The 20,483-nt window shown below is 42.2% G+C and overlaps 1 protein-coding gene across 1 annotated transcript in view; it reads right to left on the bottom strand.

The window, feature by feature from the left end:
• Positions 1–20,483, bottom strand: part of PSMD1 (proteasome 26S subunit, non-ATPase 1) — a 120,140-nt gene that overhangs the window by 41,826 nt on the left and 57,831 nt on the right. Inside the window, exons 17-18 of the mRNA XM_074963396.1 lie at positions 7,308–7,422; positions 4,285–4,401 (exon numbers count right to left, since the gene is read on the bottom strand). Of these exons, the coding sequence (XP_074819497.1) occupies positions 4,285–4,401; positions 7,308–7,422 (232 nt within the window). The remainder of the gene's footprint in view (positions 1–4,284; positions 4,402–7,307; positions 7,423–20,483) is intronic.

Here is a 20,483-nt window from a genome sequence, read left to right as displayed (position 1 = left end):
TGTTGAAACAATAGAACAAACCTTTGGAGATGTCAAAACCTGCTTTCCTCCCAGTGAGCACAGCTTCAGAAAGAAGACTTAAAATAATCATTTGGCTTAGGTGAAATCCTGAGACCACCTTAGTGTGGAACAGTAGGAATGTTACACAGGCTAGTCTGATAGTCCTTGGCTCCAGGACGTACTTGTGAAGTTCCAGGTTGTCTCAAGACCATGTGCCTTGTATTTGAAGATGGGTCAGGTGGGTGTCCCAGCCTCCTCTTGATGCATTTGTGATAAGAGTCATTGTTGTGAAGAGAACAGAGAATGGTACCCCTTTCTCACAATTACCGAGTCTAGCCACCAAGCGAGCTCTCATGGGACTTGAAGCAAGACTGATCCTCCTGTTCATGAGACATCTGCAAGGGGAGCCTCAGTTGTAAGGGTTGTAGGTGAAGTCTGGCAAGCAGCATCATGTATGTGCATACCAACATGTGGCCTAAAAGTCACAGGCACGTACTTACTGTTGTTGGACTAGCCCACAGGTCTTTTACCACTGACTGGAGGGATTGTCATCTGGCAGGTAGATTCTTGCCGATCTTTAGTTGATTAAAGCTCTTGTGAACTTTATCAGCTGTGATAATGTAAGGAAATGGTTTTTCATAGTTCACCAGAAGACTAGTTGAGAGAACAGGAAAAGGATGTATTGAAAGACTGTCACAGTCTCCTGTTGGGACTGCCCCTGTTCAGCCAGGTATAGGTAGATGTGAATTCCTTGTCTTCTTAAATCTGGTGCCACTGCTGCCAGGCATTTTGTGAACATGCTTTGTGCCGTGGAGAGTCCAAAGTGTAGAACTCTGTACTGATAATGGTTGGTCCACACTGGCCCCCCTCTCACCAATTCTCAACACTGTGCAGGGCTTGGTGTACTCCTTTCTGAAGGCTCTGCAGTGTTTGCCCTTACGGAAAGACACGGATATCCTTCTCGAGCTTCTGCACTGGTGGTCAGAGCAGCCCCTCTTGGGGCGTGATTTCCATACCAGAGGTGTCGGTGCTGGTTTCAATGCTGGAGCCAATGTCTGTGCCAGATCTTTTCTCCATGCTAATTTTAGGCATTGCCTATCTGCTTGACAAGACACCGAACAACCCTGGTTTGTCCACTAGTAGGATTCTGGAGTCCATTTCCTTGGGTCTGACAAAACCTTCAAGGACTGACCCAGAAGATGGAGCATCAGCCTTGCATCTCATGCATTCCAGCAGAGGACAAGCATACCAAGCATCTGCTTGGAATATGCAATTTCCCCTGGCAAGACACACACATACTGGTGTCTCTTCAGGGGGATCTGTCCATTCTGCAGTGGACTAAGCTTGAAGCCCACAGATTTTCAGTCTGACACAAGGAGCCCTGTATAGAGAAACGGGGGCAGGGGCAGGGGCAGGGTCTGACCAATAGAGTTTGGTCCAGACAGGTTGGAACAGTTCATAGACCAGAAGTGGTTTGGAAGACTGTGGAAGGTTTTGAAAAAGTTTAGAATGAGGTAAGAACTAGTGGGTCGGATGCTTGCCATGTTCCATCTTGCTGCTGTAAGAGTGAACTGAGGGCGGATCACAGCTGCCCTGCCGTTATGTCCTATGGGAGCACCCTGATAGCCCAACAATATAGCAGTGTCTTTCTCCTCCCAGGACTTCAGAAGCTCTGGGAATTAACTACACAAATTAAAAAAATTTCAAGCCCAGACCTGTGTCTCTCAGCTCCTTCCCATCCTTGAATTTCATTGCCTTTAGGAGCAACCAACACCTTATTTTCAGAAAGCTACTATGAGAGTAGTTTTTCCATGCTGCAAGTTACCCTGGCTCTAGAGTCTAACAAAGCTAAAGCCAACATTCACTTTCATTACTCCTGATTAAAAGAATCTCTCTTCAGACTAGTAAACCGCACTGAAGAAGTTTTCCAAGGATAATAATTCTTAATTGACAATGTAACCCCAGTGCATCCAGATAAAGTACAGAGAATTCTTATTCCCATTACCCTAGAACCATAAAAATTAGAGATATGAAAAACTAGGACATCTAGTCCACCTCCCTGGCAATGCAGGATAGTTTCCTGTAATACATAAGACTTCCACTCATTTCCTTTAGGAGGCCATTCCACAATTTATTACATCTATGAGGAAATGTTCCTTTAAATGTCATTCAGTGCTTTCACAAGGAGAAACCACCTTAACCCTTTCATGAAGGCCAACTTTGGTTGTTCTCCTAGAATAGCTGTCTGATCAGCAGCAAGGGCTGAACAAGCAACCTTTGGCTGAACTTCTTCCTTGAAGGAGGGTGAAGCTGATCCACTTTGGGTTTTGTTTATAAATTAGCTGATGATTTCAGGGAGCACTTGCTATTTTCAAGTGTCTTGGTCCTGCTTGTATCCCCTACCCCTCTATGCATGGTCAATTAAATTACCATCTACATCGAAAGTAAGTAACCAAAAATTCATAAGTGGCAGCTTGTAAATAGTACTTCACTTTTTAAAAATATAATGGTCACATGGTACCCCGGCTTGTTTTATAAACCACTCAACCCCAATTTTATGCCTCTCATCCTACATTTGCAAGTTATTTCCCTGGCTGCACTTTTCTTTGGATAATCACCAAAGTCTTTTGCATAACACCGCTCAAAACCTGCTAGCATTACAAATGGACTCAGTAGGTAGTTCATATGCAGAATCACTCTGAGGCAATTATCTGGCCCCTATAATCACAGTATCTGAGTGCTGCACAATCTTTAATGTATTTAGCCTCACAATATTCTGTGAAGTAGGAAAGCTTTATTATCCTCAGATGGGGAACTGAGGCTACGCGATTTGCCCAAGATCACACAAGTCATCTATGGCAGAGCACAGAATTGAACCCAGGTCTCTTAAGTCCCAAGCTAGAATCTTGACCTCTGGACCATTCTTCCACAAAAGTTAGAGATTGCTTTATCATATCTAAACTTTTCCTTTCCTGAGTTTATTTCCATAGTAGAGATACATTTACTTCATATAATTTGGTCTCCGAGGATATGGGGATTTGCTAGACCTTTATTTTTCACTGCATAATCTAGCAGAATTATAATAGTGATAAGGCACATTCAGTCTCTTCCAAATGAAATCCCAGTGTTTTTTGTAATAGAGTTAGGACACTAGTGATATCTAACGGCAAAATCTACACAATCCCCAGACGACTCACACAGAAGTGCTTGAAAATATTTAAAAAAAACCCTTGTCTGTGGAATTTCCCTTGGAACTAGTTATTCTCCCTGACCCCACCATTAAATGTGCGTTTCTACAGGAAAAAGCTTTCTGCTGTCTCAGCAACTAAGTGCAACTTAAAAAAAAAAAAAAAAAAAAAAAAAAAAAGGTGGGAGGGTGGGGTTGGGGGGCAATAAAAGGATGATTTTTTTCAAAAGTTAAACTACACTGCAAAACAATGCCACTGAAAGTCACCATGCACAAGGCAATGCTGTTTTAGCAGTATACAGTATAACCAGCAAAGGCTTGCTGCATCAGTACCTCTCTGGGCTGATCAAATGCGAGAGCTCCGAATTGTCAGCATCTGATTCTGCTAATGTGGAACTTTTTAGTCTACGCAACAGTTTGCATATTACTACCTATCATATTCACAGGCAATCTAGTTTTTAAAACTAATAATGCATATTAACCCATTTGCCTTCACAGTGACAAAACTCATTTTTGAAAAAATGGAGTTCACTCTTCAGTTGCTGCAACTTCTTAGGGCAGCAAAATTGTCCCAAGCGAAACTGAAGGACAAGCCACAGCAGAAGGGGAGTTACAGCTATGCAATATAACAGGACTTCCCCTGATAGCAGGTACATCAAACGTTGCCCAGGACTAAATCGAACATAACAAGAATCTCTTTAGTAAAGAAGAGAAGAAAATATGTTCACACATGCTACGCATGCATAAGTTTAAGTGCCTGTTAGCAATTCCAATCTCGCTTTCATCCCCTTATCCAGGGTTTCCAATTTTGGGGGAGAAAATGTAGATGTTCTTATATAACACCAACAGTTAAAACAGTGACAGTTTACCTGACCTGTGCCAGTCAGTGTCCATCTCCCATTCAAAAGTACATGCTCTACCGTGCCAAGAGTTTGCACTATTCTAAATTTCACTCTTACAATCATGAGCTCTTCAAGGTACAGACCCCCTCTCTTACTACGTGTACATACAGCACCTAGCACACCTGGTCCCTGAAACATCATCATTACCCAAGGCCATTTCTCACCATACAAGCTGATGCATAACCTATGGCTCACCTTTGGACAGGTGATCTCAGTCTGCTGAATCATGATAAGGGCAGATGCAATCAGAGCTCCTTGACGCACATAGTTCACAGGATCATTTGTCATTGGTTCAAGCAAATTAATTGCTTCCTAAAAAACAAATACACAAATTAAGCTTATTACTTTTCAAACAACAGGTTTCAGATAGTCTAATAAAGGGTTATTGAATTAGGCCCATCAGCAAGGTGGCAATGAGGTATAGTTTACCATATTTATATTTTGCCCATCACTGTGATATCTGGGCAAATTTTACAGAAACGTGCACTTATGCTAGTGGACTTTCGCTCGAAGCTAGAGGAGTTAGAGGAATTTGCTGAACAAAACAATGCCAGAATGACTAAAATCTGCATTTATTGCAAGCAGAAATGTGAAAAGTATTTGGCAAGTTAGAATTATTGATAATAATGATAAAAATATCACACTTTGTACTTCTATCTTGCTCCTGCCTCACTTATACACTGCTTCCCTTTCTAGTGAGCACAAAAGGTAAGTAAATGTTACCTTCATTTTACCCAATGTGTAACAAGCATAGAGGTGTCAAATGATGTGCCCAAGGTTATACAGTGAGTGAATAGCAGAGTAGTACAACATAGGTCTCCTAACTCCCAGTCCTGTGCTTTATCCACTAGTCAAAGCTTTTAATTCTAAGAAAGAACATATTTCGCTTCTAATACAAGTGGTGCTATCTCCACAGATATACACATACAGCGAACCTATGTTTTGAAGACCGATATGTTGCTTCAGAACTTATGATTGCTTTCTTTACATTCCACGGCTTGAGGTCAGTTGACAGTTACAAGCGTGACGCCAACATGACATACAACAGATGCGTCACTAAGCATTTCTAAAGCATGTATCAACAAGTATTTCAGCATCGCACATTGATTATGTAAAGAATCAGGAACTGTCCAGAAGAGAGAGTTTATTGTATGCATGGATACCCGGCGCTCTTGTCCCTTTCTGTAAAGTAGGTGTCAATTTGGTATGTTGGCAAACTGAGCATCATATACACCTTTTATCTCTATCCACAGGAGTGCAGCCACTTTGTAAGTCATCCTTTAAAATGCTCTTCTAATTGCTTACGAAAAACAGTTACTATAAATCAAAATTATATTTTCAATAGGGCTCTTCAAGAGCAAGAGTAAAACTACACAGAAAAAAGGTGTCGTAACTAGTTGTACGTCCATAGGTCTCCAGGGATCGGCCTCACAGGGGCACCTACGGGGCATTCTGCAATACTTTGGGGGTGTCTTTCTGAAAGGAATTCATCCAGGTGAATGCAGAAACACAGAATGCAAATAGCGGTTAGTAATACCTACTTTGTTCATAAACATTCTTACGACTCCACCCTGCTCTAGAGTAGACATCAAATTACTTTACAACTTAGTTACTGCACTACAATCTTTTGATTGTAAACTGGATTCCATCCTGTTTTAACTCTCTTTTGTGCAGGGCTTCCATACTGGCAATGTCCACATCAATGTCGTAATTTCCTAGGAATACATCAGAAAAACTCACAAAAGCAACTTGACTTTAACCAGAATACTAATGCCAAGAACCATTTCCAGGTGTTACATTGCAACATCAGACCTACTTTTTGCCATGTGAACGTTCTGTGCTCTGTCTTCTTACATGTATTCATTTGTGCCTCACAGTAACATTGTATGCGTTCAATACTATTTATAGAATATGCATGATGGAAGTGCCCTTCAGCCTAACAAAAAGCTTAACTTCATTTCCAGTCTCTCAAGTTACGATGTATTAACTTAGCCTTTAAACAGGCTGATATAAGCCCCAGAAGACACATTCGAACATAAACAGATGCTTCAGATCTTTATTTAAGAAATAAAAATAAAGCACAGAACCTCAGCTAGACAGGTTCTAATATCTTGATCATACAAATTATCTGGAAAGAAAACAGATGTGGATTGTATAACTATGAGCATTTTCATTAATGCTATCAGATGCAGCATGTCCATGAACATTAGTTCCTCAATGCCACATTCCACTTGAAAAGAAGTAACTTAGAAGAAAATATGGCTTCCAATTTGCTTTCAGGCTATATGCAAGTCAGTTTATGAGTGCAGACAGAGAATGTCATAACTATGTGCACTTCAAATAGGTGTATTCATGAGTGTGCAGGAACATGTAAGAATCTAGAAATGGATTTTTAATAAAGGCTAGGAAGCGGGGGGAGGGGTGGTGGTGGGGAGATAGGGATAAAACTGGAAACCACAGATGAAGTTATTGACCTTTAGAAAAACCTTGTACCACAGCAGATTGAAATCTGCTAATCCGATCAGTTAAAATTTAGTCCTCCTTGTAGCAGTAAATAAAGTTATATTTCCTAACTATTCCCCACCTACCATGACAGCTAAACACTATACACATAGTGCTCACTCCCCTAAGAGAAAGAACCCTCAACGTGCAAGCATTTAAAGTGCAAAATGTTAGATGAAGCTTCATTTTTGCTCTCTGACTTTGCTATGTGGCTATCATGCCGATTATGAAACAAAGAAAAGAGTGTCAGGATAATACACATGATTTCGTTTTTTCCTCTCAGGGCTAAAAAAATAAAAAATGTAAGACAAAAAAAGGTCAAACTCTGGGGTAAACCACAAATGTTTGTGTCTTGGAACAAATGTTTGTGCCATATCCAGAGATGTACAAACATGCAACCCAACAAGTTAACTGGCAATTGACTAGAGTTAAAAAACCCTTTGCCATAGACAAACTCTAAGAGGGTGGAAATTGTGAACAAATGTATTTTGTTCTGCCTCATCTACTTGCTCTTCCTACAACCAGAAGAAAAGATTGCTTCACTCAATGCAATAAAGCACAGAATCTGAGGAAATGCGGATACACTCCAACTGGCTGGAAGACCGTGTGTGTGAAATAACTCTCCATTTCTGTGATACTTTTCATGAACGTTATCTGCAGAAGGAAATATAGCAGAAAGAGCCGTGGACTAGCTATCATTGGCTTTTTGTCCTTACCTTATTTCCTGTGCCAGCACAGCAGATGCCCAGAGCCATGGCAGCCCCATAACGCACATGTGGGTTGTAGCTTTCTGACAGCAGAGAAACTACACTGGGACACTGTTCAGGAGTCCTAGGGAAAGACAAAAAGAATAGCTCGGATTATTATATCATTTGAGAACTCAGAGGTTTTACTTCTTGACTATATTGAAAAAAATATATCCTCCTTCCACATAATTTGCACAGGTTGCCTTTTTGATTAAGCTACACAACTGTGCTAGATAAGGACAGGCACGCCCTGTGAACTTCCCTCTGTAAAGTGCTCTATTGTGCACAGCAGATGACACACACAAGTCCCATTGGTAAAGATTTATAGATAACCGATAGTGTTACTTTAAAATGATTAGAGTGCTGGGATTAGGGGACATATCTGTGAAGACAGAAGTTCTCTTTGTCCCTCAAACCCACACACCAGTGGCAACAGCAGCACAAGATTGCTTCTAGGCGAGAGAGGTGCAGAGTCCATAATCCATTCGGTACTTTGTCTCAGTCAGTTGACACCTATAGACTAAAAATGGTACAGACCCAGCATATTTCAAATATGCCAGCAGTCGGCGAGGCCTGTCAATTCACTACAGTAGTGGAATTTCTAACCCAGAGCCTGTGGCAATGAAAGGACTGTGAACATTTAATACCTGCGAAGCAGCACACAAGCCGCTCACATTTGTGGGGATATTCATTTCTCTCCAGTATTTACAGATCCTATTTTATCATTCAATTAATCTGAGAGACATATACAACTCTTCAAACTAATGTGAAGAGCCTGTTTTAACATTTCAGATGTAGAAAAGCAGAAGTTCTTCAAAGTGAGCCTACCGAAGTGAACTCTCCCCATTCAAAATAAGCCAGCGTTCTCTTCACAACCAAAGCTCATAACTCATGAGCACTACAAACGCTCTCACATTTGTCAAGGCTAATCTTTTAAGTATAGCCTGCTTGACAACGCTACTGACAACGGCAATATATTGAGAGCAGTTAGCACATACGTGTTCCTGAAAAAGAGGGAAGGGAAACTTTGGGTCATCGTTCAGTCACTGCAGCCATCTAGGTATTTCTATAGTGCCCATCACTGTTTTATTTAGGCACATCTCACAATACCTTCCATTCTAGACTGCTCTTGTATGGATGCCTGTAATTTTAAACCCAGATTTAACACCACACAGCTTAACCCAGTTTATATTAAGAGGCAGCTGTAACTAACAATTTGACCAGGTGGTGAGCCAGGAACTCCTGGGTTCTAGTTTTTGGTTCTGACTCAGTGTGTGACCTTGGGCTACTCACTTCATCTCCTTGCAACAGCTTCCTCTCTGGAAAAATGGGAACAGAAAACTACCTCACAGGGAATTTGCGAGGATTAATGTTTCCACACAAGTAATACAGGACATCTAGAGTAATTAAAAGGTCAGCATTCCATCATGACATTCAGGTCAAACAATGAGCCAGGTGAGCCACCAGAACAAAAAGGACAATTTACAATTCAACATTTGTTTTTTTATTTGAATGTACACTTAACGTCTGGGAGTGGCGACCGTGTCTTCCTCTGTTCTATACAGGACTAACTTTACTGACCATACTTAAACAACTATGCGACCATGTCCCAAATCCACTGTCTACAGACACCCAAAAAGCTTCTACTCCACAGTTCTGTGCTGCTAACCTTCCCCTCACAAATTCTCTCAATAGCTCTCATTGCTATCTTCATTGAAACTCCCCTATATAACGCTCCACCCCCACCGTTGCCTCCCACTGCCAACTAACATCTGCTGCTGCCTGCCACTTCTGCTTTTAATGCTGCTGAAGCAGTTCATCTTGACAGGCCTCTCAACCATCCAACAGTAATGGCAGCAATTGGTTGTATGGGGATAAGATGGTTGGCTCTCATAATTCAGAGGGAAAGCCATGAATTCTGAGCAAGTGCACACCCCCTCTACCTAGCCACAGAGATCACTTCCCCTTCCAGCATATCCCTTTCTGCTTCCAAGACTCCCGTGCTAAAACCTATAGACAGCACAGAGATCATCCAGTCCAGCTCTTTCGGAAGAGCAATGACAACAGTTGAGAAGAAAAGCCAACAAAAGGGGAATGACTCAAGTTTGTTTCTGTCAAGCCAGGCTGGGAGCTCACTGTCTCCAAGATGCAGCCTTGACTAAGAATGTAAATAGAAGGAGGAAGAGCTCAGGGTCAGTTAAGCGAACAGCACTGGATCCTACCTTGCAAGCTAGCAGTAGGCATGAGGACTATATAAATTATAAGAACCCACAAAATGATTTATCTTCTAGCTCAAACAACAGCTCAAACACTGACAGTGTCTTTAAAAAACGAGCTATTGTGGAGACAGGGAATGACAAATCCTTTAATAAATGAGCCTAAGCATTCAGCTGTGCAGAACATTTAGGCTGGTGTACTAAGGTTCTTAACACCTTTGTGTTTGCTTTACTTGAACTTTTGTTGAACAGGCAGACCGCAAGCCAAAGTATAGAAAAACATCTTTGGGCAGAGATATGATTATACGTTTTGCTAGCATCAATAGCCACATGAATTAATCATGCTGTGAAACCTAGTTTTCTGAACCTGAGTTTAATGACAAATGCCTAAGAGCTAGGATAGCCTGCTACTAAAAATTTGGGATTACTTTAAACCAATTTATTATAGAATTCTCAGACAGATCTACAACAATCAAGAGGATTTCTGACAATTGTTTGGAATGCTTTTATCTATAGCCCATCATTAAAGTAGTGAAATGCTATCTCAAGGGTGGTCTTATGTAGACCCACTTTTGGAAAACAAAACGTGAAACAGTCAGTAATGAAGTCTGATGATATTTTCCAGATACTTGAAATGTGCAAAGCTAATGTACCTGTCTGAGTAAGGAAAAAATATTAGCCATTAAACTGATACAAATATTTACTCTTTGGATAAACTGAGTCTCATCACTAGACATGCAGGAGGAAAGCATTCTCTCTTAGTAACTGGAGCTCTCAATACAGACCAGCTTTCTCACAGAATCAAATTGTGAATTATTTGCATGCATATCTACTCTGCTGACCACCAGGCAGCTAAGCCTAGAAAGGCTTGACTGTATTGTGGATGTATTGAGGTTAACCATTTGGGGAATCCCATTTCTTCTCAATAACCCCAGTTTGCTCCACAGTAGAGTCTCTATCATATGTTTTCCCACGCTCTGAAGAGCTGAAAGGTGGAAGCCAGGAGACAGGAGGATGAGCTAAAGTATGAAACAAGGTTCTATAAAACTGCTTTGACAAAAGAAGAGCATAGTGATGTTAGAGGACAGATTTTAGCATCAGTGCTTAATGAGTAACACTTGCCAGCCTCTCTGTGGGTAACAGGCTTACAACAGTCTAAGGCAGAGGTCCCCAAACTGTGGGGCGTGCCCCACTAGGGGGGCATGAATGTATGTTCAGGAGGCACGTTACGGGCCTGGGCCAGCCCCCACAGCGGGCAGGGAAGAACCACCACCCAACTCCGCTCCTGGCCCCGGCTGCCGACCGAGGCCCCCGGCCAAGGCTCTACTCTTGCTGCCACCCCCAGCTATGGCCCCAGCCTCAGCCCCTTGACCCCTGCCCGCGTCCCTCCGCTGCCAGCCCCAGCTCCGGGGGGTGGGGTGGGGGTGTGGACAGGGGTAAGAGGGGGTGCAAGGTAAAAAGTTTGGGGACCCCTGTTCTAAGGTTTATGATAAAGACTCAGGTTCTAAGGTTTATGATAAAGACTTGATTTGGGACAAAATGGTGGCCATGTTTAGTGCCATTTACAAAACACAAAGCCATTTTGCAAAGTGATCAGATGACAATCTAAAAAAGAGTAACAAGTAACAACCAGACTTGTATCAAGTATAAATCTTACACATGGAAGCAAACATGACACACCAGGATAACATTTTGAGATTCAGCGGATAGGAATCTCAGTGAGGATTCAATTTTGTACTACAGCTTTTAGAGGGGAAAAATGTGAAAACAGATATACTTGACAGATTTTAAGGCCACAAGGGACCATTATGATCATATAATCTGTTCTTCAGCACAACACAGGCCATACACTGAATATCACCCAGTAATTCCGGCACTAAAACCCGTAATGTGTGATTAAACTAGAACATATATTTTAGAAAGACATAAAATATTTATTCTTAAATTGAATTATCTGGGTTCCTTCCTTTTGTTTCTAACAATATGAACATGGCTTTTGCACAAGCAAACGTCAAATCTTTTTTTAAACAAATTAAAGTTTTGTCTTATATAGCCTGACCATTTAAAAAAATTGTCATTTTAACAGCACTAGCGGATGTTGCTCTAACAAACCAGTTAAAAGAATAAACATCCCAAAGGAAGCCACATCCTTGCCCACTATTGGAACAAATCTCCTGAATTAATACATACCTTATCAAGTAACACCATGTAATAAAATCATGGAGCCCTCTTAAATGCATGCTTACTCAAGGACACATCTGTTAAATGCATGCTGTACTGAAGTCTTAGTTTAACAGGTTTCTTCTACAGTCCAAAGCTTTTCACTTCATCAGTACAGAATCTGGCCATGCTAGTATATCTTTGTCAACACCTGATACAGTTTTCTTATGAAGTTCCTTCCCCCCATGAACTGAACACAAGACAGCTTTCAGTGCCAGAAACTTATATTTTCATATGTAGCCACACCCCCAGCGCTTAATTTGTAATGAAAGAGTTGGGGATCAAGCATTTTTTTTTTTTTACTTTCACAGTTGACATGGCAAGCCCAGAGGTGCCTGGGCTATGAACTGCTAGCCAAGCCCAAAGGTGCCAGGGCTATGAACTACCAAACCTGGCAAGCCCTGGCACAAATTAAGCACTGTACATCACAAACTTTCCCAAAGACTTCAGTCTCTATCCCTACCAATTCCCAATAGGAAAAAATTACACAAGTATTTTAAAGTGAACTGGAAAGCTCTTTACCTCTCTAGGCCTAAATCCAGAGTTTAGCATTTCTCCTACAAGAGCTAACATCCTTATGCTGCTTTACACCATTAGTAAAAAGGAAATCACTGAAATCTTATTTGGGTCCTGACAGATAGTTGAAAATTGTTCCTGTGTCACCTGCCAAGTGGACTCAAAGAATTACTGCAATACAGAACCTTCCATAGAATCACAGAATATCAGGGTTGGAAGGGACCTCAGGAGGTCATCTAGTCCAACCCCCTGCCCAAAGCAGGACCAATCCCCAATCAAATCATCCCAGCCAAGGCTTTGTCAAGCCTGACCTTAAAAACTTCCAAGGAAGGAGATTCTACCACCTCCCTAGGTAACGCATTCCAGTGTTTCACCACCCTCCTAGTGAAAAAGTTTTTCCTAATATCCAACCTAAACCTCCCCCACTGCAACTTGAGACCATTACTCCTTGTCCTGTCCTCTTCTACCACTGAGAATAGTCTAGAACCATCCTCTCTGGAACCACCTCTCAGGTAGTTGAAAGCAGCTATCAAATCCCCCCTCATTCTTCTCTTCCGCAGACTAAACAATCCCAGTTCCCTCAGCCTCTCCTCATAAGTCATGTGTTCCAGACCCCTAATCATTTTTGTTGCCCTTCGCTGGACTCTCTCCAATTTATCCACATCCTTCTTGTAGTGTGGGGCCCAAAACTGGACACAGTACTCCAGATGAGGCCTCACCAATGTCGAATAGAGGGGAACGATCACGTCCCTCGATCTGCTCGCTATGCCCCTACTTATACATCCCAAAATGCCACTGGCCTTCTTGGCAACAAGGGCACACTGCTGACTCATATCCAGCTTCTTGTCCACTGTAACCCCTAGGTCCTTTTCTGCAGAACTGCTGCCTAGCCATTCGGTCCCTAGTCTGTAGCTGTGCATTGGGTTCTTCCGTCCTAAGTGCAGGACCCTGCACTTATCCTTATTGAACCTCATCAGGTTTCTTTTGGCCCAATCCTCCAATTTGTCTAGGTCCCTCTGTATCCTATCTCTGCCCTCCAGCGTATCTACCACTCCTCCCAGTTTAGTATCATCCGCAAATTTGCTGAGAGTGCAATCCACACCATCCTCCAGATCATTTATGAAGATATTGAACAAAACCGGCCCCAGGACCGACCCCTGGGGCACTCCACTTGACACCGGCTGCCAACTAGACATGGAGCCATTGATCACTACCCGTTCAGCCCGACAATCTAGCCAACTTTCTACCCACCTTATAGTACATTCATCCAGCCCATACTTCTTTAACTTGCTGACAAGAATATTGTGGGAGACCGTGTCAAAAGCTTTGCTAAAGTCAAGAAACAATACATCCACTGCTTTCCCTTCATCCACAGAATCAGTAATCTCATCATAGAAGGCGATTAGATTAGTCAGGCATGACTTGCCCTTGGTGAATCCATGCTGACTGTTCCTGATCACTTTCCTCTCATCTAAGTGCTTCAGGATTGATTCCTTGAGGACCTGCTCCATGATTTTTCCAGGGACTGAGGTGAGGCTGACTGGCCTGTAGTTCCCAGGATCCTCCTCCTTCCCTTTTTTAAAGATTGGCACTACATTAGCCTTTTTCCAGTCATCCGGGACTTCCCCCGTTCGCCACGAGTTTTCAAAGATAATGGCCAATGGCTCTGCAATCACATCCGCCAATTCCTTTAGCACTCTCGGATGCAACTCGTCCGGCCCCATGGACTTGTGCTCGTCCAGCTTTTCTAAATAGTCCCTAACCACCTCTTTCTCCACAGGGGGCTGGCCATCTACTCCCCATGTTGCGATGCCCAGCGCAGCAGTCTGGGAGCTGTCCTTGTTAGTGAAGACAGAGGTAAAAAAAGCATTGAGCACATTAGCTTTTTCCACATCCTCTGTCACTAGGTTGCCTCCCTCATTCAGTAAGGGGCCCACACTTTCCTTGGCTTTCTTCTTGTTGCCAACATACCTGAAGAAACCCTTCTTGTTACTCTTGACATTTCTTGCTAGCTGCAGCTCCAGGTGCGATTTGGCCCTCCTGATTTCATTCCTACATGCCCGAGCAATATTTTTATACTCTTTCCTGGTCATATGTCCAACCTTCCACTTCTTGTAAGCTTCTTTTTTATGTTTAAGATCCGCTAGGATTTCACCATTAAGCCAAGCTGGTCGCCTGCCATATTTACTATTCTTTCGACTCATCGGGATGGTTTGTCCCTGTAACCTCAACAGGGATTCCTTGAAATACAGCCAGCTCTCCTGGACTCCTTTCCCCTTCATGTTAGTCCCCCAGGGGATCCTACCCATCCGCTCCCTGAGGGAGTCGAAGTCTGCTTTCCTGAAGTCCAGGGTCCGTATCCTGCTGCTTACCTTTCTTCCCTGTGTCAGGATCCTGAACTCGACCATCTCATGGTCACTGCCTCCCAGATTCCCATCCACTTTTGCTTCCCCCACTAATTCTTCCCTGTTTGTGAGCAGCAGGTCAAGAAAAGCTCCCCCAGCTCTAGCACACCAGTTATGAATCTATGGCTTGGGCTTATTACTATCTGATGGCTGCTCAATGGCTCCTATGTGGAAAATGAAGCTCAGATCTTGGTGAACCAGTATCCATATCCCAAAACACACCAACACAACTGGTGCCTCTTAGTTGACTATCTCAGTAGAAAGGCCAGAGACTGAATGGGCCCAGTCCAGCAGCTGACCCCACTAGGATAGGGTGGAGACAATTTCCAGAAGACACGGTCAGGAAAGATTTTACTGCTTTGGTATCTATTCTGTGGATAAAAGACTTCAGTCTCCACGTCTCAAACTGGCTCACGTTACAAGCAAACAAACAAAACCTTTAAAAAAAAAAAGATTTAAGAGAGTCTACCAGGACAGCAAAAAAAAAAGATTCTCAACAGAATAAAATGGCTGATATTTTATTAGTTTTACTCACCGGTTAGTTCATCTGAAAACCTCTAAAGAAAAACAAACAGCTCATGCAGCTAAGGATTTTGGGTCTTTACAGAAACATGGGGCCAGAACAGAGACAGCACAGAACAGACTCTTTAACTTTATCATCCAAAGGACCTGGTCCATTTGAACTATTATCTCATTAGTTCTTAGAGATGCTAGTCTCCTGTAAACAGATAAATCAATTAGCAACTAAGCATAGCATTGAATGTTCCCAAAAACATTATTCAGAGGAGCAAAGATGTGGGATTCCTCACCGCTCCCAAGGATGAGAGCTTTTCCTAAATCCACAATGCAAAACTTCATACAGTAAAAGCAGAAAATCATATATGGTAAGATTGTAATAAAGTTCTTGCAGAGGATTCAACCAGTCAGAACACAGGGTGGTCTGAGTACAAAAACATCTTGATCAGCTGACCATGGATGGTCATGTTTCAGTGGTAGTCATGAATGGCTTCCCCTGATCTCCAAAGTTATCAGAAGTTTCCCTCCCTTGCCCCTGTGACCCAATTTTTCGTAACATGTATGCTGGGATATTTTAAGGCATTTTATTTGGGGTTTCCCTTGAAGATCACTTACAGTCCCAACTACTGCAGAATGCAGCTTAGTGGACTTGTCTAGAAGGATCTCATTGAGACATTCTTTGGTGCATGCACCCTCTTCTCATTCACATTCCTCCTCTAAACTCCCTTCTTGCAGAAAGTGTATAAGCACTACATTAAAACAAACTTAGCTCCTCTGCTGGGGTCTCCCAGTGTCTAGTCTGCTTAGGTTCTTATATCATGCTCATTTTCCAGGGTAACAGCATTTCAGTGCCTCCCATTTTCTGTGTCCGTTTTGTACACTGTGCACTCTTCAGGACAGGGATTGACTTTATTTCCTCTGTATATTTCAGCAACACTTAATTAATAAACCATTAATATACAGAGAAGATTAGCAATATGTATATAAGGCTGCTGAAAATAAACGATCACATCATGTGTGCGGTAAGAACTAAAAATGGAAGTGTTTGAACCATCACTGAAGTTATGCAAGCATTTATTTTTTTTAAGACTCTAAATATTTAAGGATTTTACAATTCAGAGAAAAATAAGACTCTTGAAAATTAAAAAACAATGCCAAATATACTTTTAAGAACTTCTTAATTAATTCTCCCTGCATATTTTTCAGAAAGTTCCAAATATTTATGACTTTCCCCAACTATTGGACCTTAATAAATCATACAATATGAAACTATTTCCATACAGGGAATATCTGGCATGCTGATACTGCCATGACAGATGACACAGAAAAGTTATAATTACTTCAGCAATAATGACTTCACAAAGCGGAAAAATTGACATCTAATCACAAGATCTGGAGTCATTTCTACAAAGAGAAGTATCAATGGCTCTTTACAGACAAGGCAAGGCAAGGCAGTCTCTACCCCAAAGAGCATGCAACTGAAGAAAAAACAGACTATGGGGAAGGGGGGAGAGAGAATGCAACAGGATGTTATGCAGTTTGGTTATGTTTGGCAGGCATTTTCTAATTCTGCTCATCAGCTCCTCTCTCGAGAAACTCCACACCTTTGTCAATCCATTCCCATGCCTGGAAAAACCCAGTCCAAGCTGTGCCCAATCCAGCTTCATTCCCTGCAGTAGCTTTCTCTAAAATACTTCCAGTTGTATATACAGTGCCAGCTAGACAGAGGGAACTTCCGGGAGATTTAGCAGTTGGTCACCCTCAGGGGAAGCTCTTCTTTACATTACTGCATCACATCTACATTAGGGGTTGGCACCAGTTTGATGGCATAACTGTAGTTTCACCTGTGCAAGTTTATCTAATGTGGAGAGGGAATAATTCAATAAAATAGTATCAATGATCTCGAAAAGAGTGAACAATGAGGTGGAAAAGTTTGTAGATCTTAAATGAGGAGAGTTAATTATAGAAGGCTGTGAGGAACATGAGTAGGATCAGGCAGGACTAGATGAGGGAGAAGTATGCAAGTAGATGAAATTAACACAGAATCACTCCTGCTCTGTTAGTCCCTCAAATTGTCAGTTATATTTTAAAGACTGGAAAATGACTAGATCTAAAGGACAAAAATGAAAAATATAAGATTGTACACAGCTAAAGCATAATATCTCAGGATATTTCACTTCTCCCCTTGGACCTTCCCTTATCTCCTGGCTTTCTTTGCGATCCTATACTATGCTAGGTCTAATGGCTGGAATCTCCAGAGTTCAGAGTGCCCTCAATCACCAAAGGCCTCAACAGAAATTGAGGCACTCAGAACCTTCTAGAATTATGCCCTTAGCTTAACTTCGTGGTTGTAATCATCAAGCATAGCTATGGGGCTGAAGAAACGGTAGCAGTTCTTTAAAAAAAAAAAATGTATATATTGTAACATAGGTGTCCCCTCTCCCTGAGCAAATGTGAATTAAAGTTTTAAGAGAAAGAGTTAGGCACCAAACTGGGGCAAACGACCAGGGGAGGAAGGCTAGCCAAAAGTAGCAAGTATTCAGTTAGTGAGTCTCTGCTGTTACCTAATGGAACTTGCAGAAGGAAATGCTTCCTGGACAGCCATTCAGACCTGGGCAGGTACAAATCCAAACACCATCACACAAGGAATTCAGCTTTCTAGCCAACTGGAATCAGAGATCCACAGACTCTTAAGAATATCCCCTATACCAGACCTCAATACCACTATATTAACACTTTTTTGTACCAATGGGCCAACCAAGGAAAGCTTATTTTCCCGTAGGCTGTGTGTAAAAAGCACTCCTTTTCACTGTGAGAAAGAGAGAGAGAGAGAGAGAGAGAGAGACACACACACACACAGCGCCAATCACAGTGGACAGTAGTTGCCTTTACTTCCTTAAGACACGTTTTTTCGTGCAAAATAGCGAGCATCACAACACAGGACTGAAGAAAAATATGTCTCAGCAGGCTCTCAAAGTGAGCCCATTCTCACAGCAAGGAAGCAAGAGCCATTCGTATGGTACAACGCCAGAATACAATCACGTGTGAGGCACTCCAGAAGAGTACAAACACTTAATTTTCACTTCAGCAAGGAACAGCCCTCACTGCACAAGTCAAAATAGATGTTTCTCAGACATGTAGGATTCATAATGGAAATTTCTACAACAAGTGATGTATTTAAAACCAGCTGGAGACAGCGAGTCCCTTCACAAGAGGAAACAGAGAATTTAGGTTGACAGAGTTACGCTTTTATTGCTCATTTTCCCCCTTGAAATGGTTTAAGGTTAGTTCCTAACATGCTGTGAAAGAGAAAATGTAGAAATGTGACAAGTGAAAAATAATAAACCCCTTTGAAAATAATGACGCAGATCCAATATAGGCCGATATCAATAACTTATGTGACTACATCCACAATTTTTCAGAGCGCTAGTGTGTATTTTTCTCCAGAGGTTTTACTTCTGTTTCTTGAATTTGAACACGTGAGGCCAAGTCCTCGACTTCCTATACCCACACAAGTGGTCACACTGAAGTCAATGGGATTAATTTAATCCCCGAGGCATCTTTTAATGTACTTGGGTACTTTTCTGGATTTTTGGGGGGGGTGGGGGGAGGTGTTAGTGATTCAGACACTAGCAACCATTTCATTAGCGTATTGTCATATTCCCAAACTCTCTTGCAAAGGAAAAAAATAGTTCAGCCAAGTCTCAACCATGGAGGAAGACGAGACTTATCTACATTTTCACAGTAGGTGCAAGCCTGGCACCACTGAAATCAATGGGAGCTTGGGCGTGGCTTCAACAGGGCTAGGATTACACCAAAGACGTTTTTCAAAATTTAAAAAAAATAAAGTTAAAGCTGAGCAAGGGCTTGGAAGATGGAGATAACATGCTGATGTAATGAGGTCTTGGAATAGATGTGGGGGGGTACCTTGTATTGCTGAATAAGAGTCACAAAGGAGTATATACAAGTGATGTCACTGGTTTGAACTAAGCCCAGGTCAGTGGCAAGCAAAATGCTTTAACACCTACTGTCTGGTGGTCAATATAAAAGGTGTGGGTGACCTCAATCCAGATGTGTACATCAGAAAAGTCAGCAGGGAGAGAAAAGACCTTGTGACTGGGCCACCAAAAAGTTATTTTTCCTGTCTACAAAAGGACACCAATCTACATCCTACGTGATGTGTTCCTTGCCTACAGCATGGCTTTGTCTATACTAGCACATTTCATAGCCTTGAGTCACCCCAGAAGAGCTCCACTGAAGCTAGCAATGGTGGAATTGAAGCTGTAGGGTAGACAAGACTCATTCATTTTGATCACTCATCCAGCTCCTCTCAAGGTGGTGATTTATGGCTATGAAGTTTGCTAGTGCTAGCACAGCACAATTTGGCTTTAGCACATGGAAGTGTCTTCTACTTTTCATCTTCTCTTCCTTCATTTCTCTCACTCTCTCCCACTTTCCCTAGCTATCTCTTAACCCTCAAGTAGCTCAACAAATCAGAATAACTAACAAATAGGACTGGATTTTCAGAAACAGCGTCCATTTTGTGCCTACAAATAAATGCAGGTGCATTTCATAGCACTTAATCTCCACTTAGAATCATACAATACCAGGGTTGGAAGGGACCTCAGCAGGTCATCTAGTCCAACCCCCTGCTCAAAGCAGGACCAACCCCCAACTAAATCATCCCAGCCAGGGCTTTGTTAAGCCTGACCTTAAAAACCTCTAAGGAAGGAGATTCCACAACCTCCCTAGGTAACCCATTCTAGTGCTTCACCACCCTCCTAGTGAAAAAGTTTTTCCTAATATCCAACCTAAATCTCCCCCACTGCAACTTGAAAGCATTACTCCTCGTTCTGTCATCTGGCACCACTGAAAACAGTTTAGATCCATCCTCTTTGGAACCCCCTTTCCGGTAGTTGAAAGCAGCTATCAAATCCCCCCTCATTCTTCTCTTCTGCAGACTAAATAATCCCAGTTCCCTCAGCCTCTCCCCATAAATCATGTGCTCCAGCCCCCTAATCATTTTGTTGCCCTCCGCTGGACTCTCCAATTTTTCCACATCCCTTCCGTAGTGGGGGGACCAAAACTGGACACACTACGCCAGGTGTGGTCTCACCAATGCCATATAGAGGGGAACGATCACTTCCCTCAATCTGCTGGCAATGCTCCAATTTATACAGCCCAAAATGCGGTTAGCCTTCTTGGCAACAAGGGCACACATCCTTCTTGTAGTGTGGGTCCCCAAACTGGACACAGTACTCCAGATGAGGCCT

This window comes from Natator depressus, chromosome 9, assembly GCF_965152275.1.
Source record: "Natator depressus isolate rNatDep1 chromosome 9, rNatDep2.hap1, whole genome shotgun sequence".
NCBI lineage: Eukaryota > Metazoa > Chordata > Testudines > Cheloniidae > Natator > Natator depressus.
Note: the sequence above shows the minus strand (reverse complement) of the source record. Positions and strands in the feature narration are given on the sequence as shown.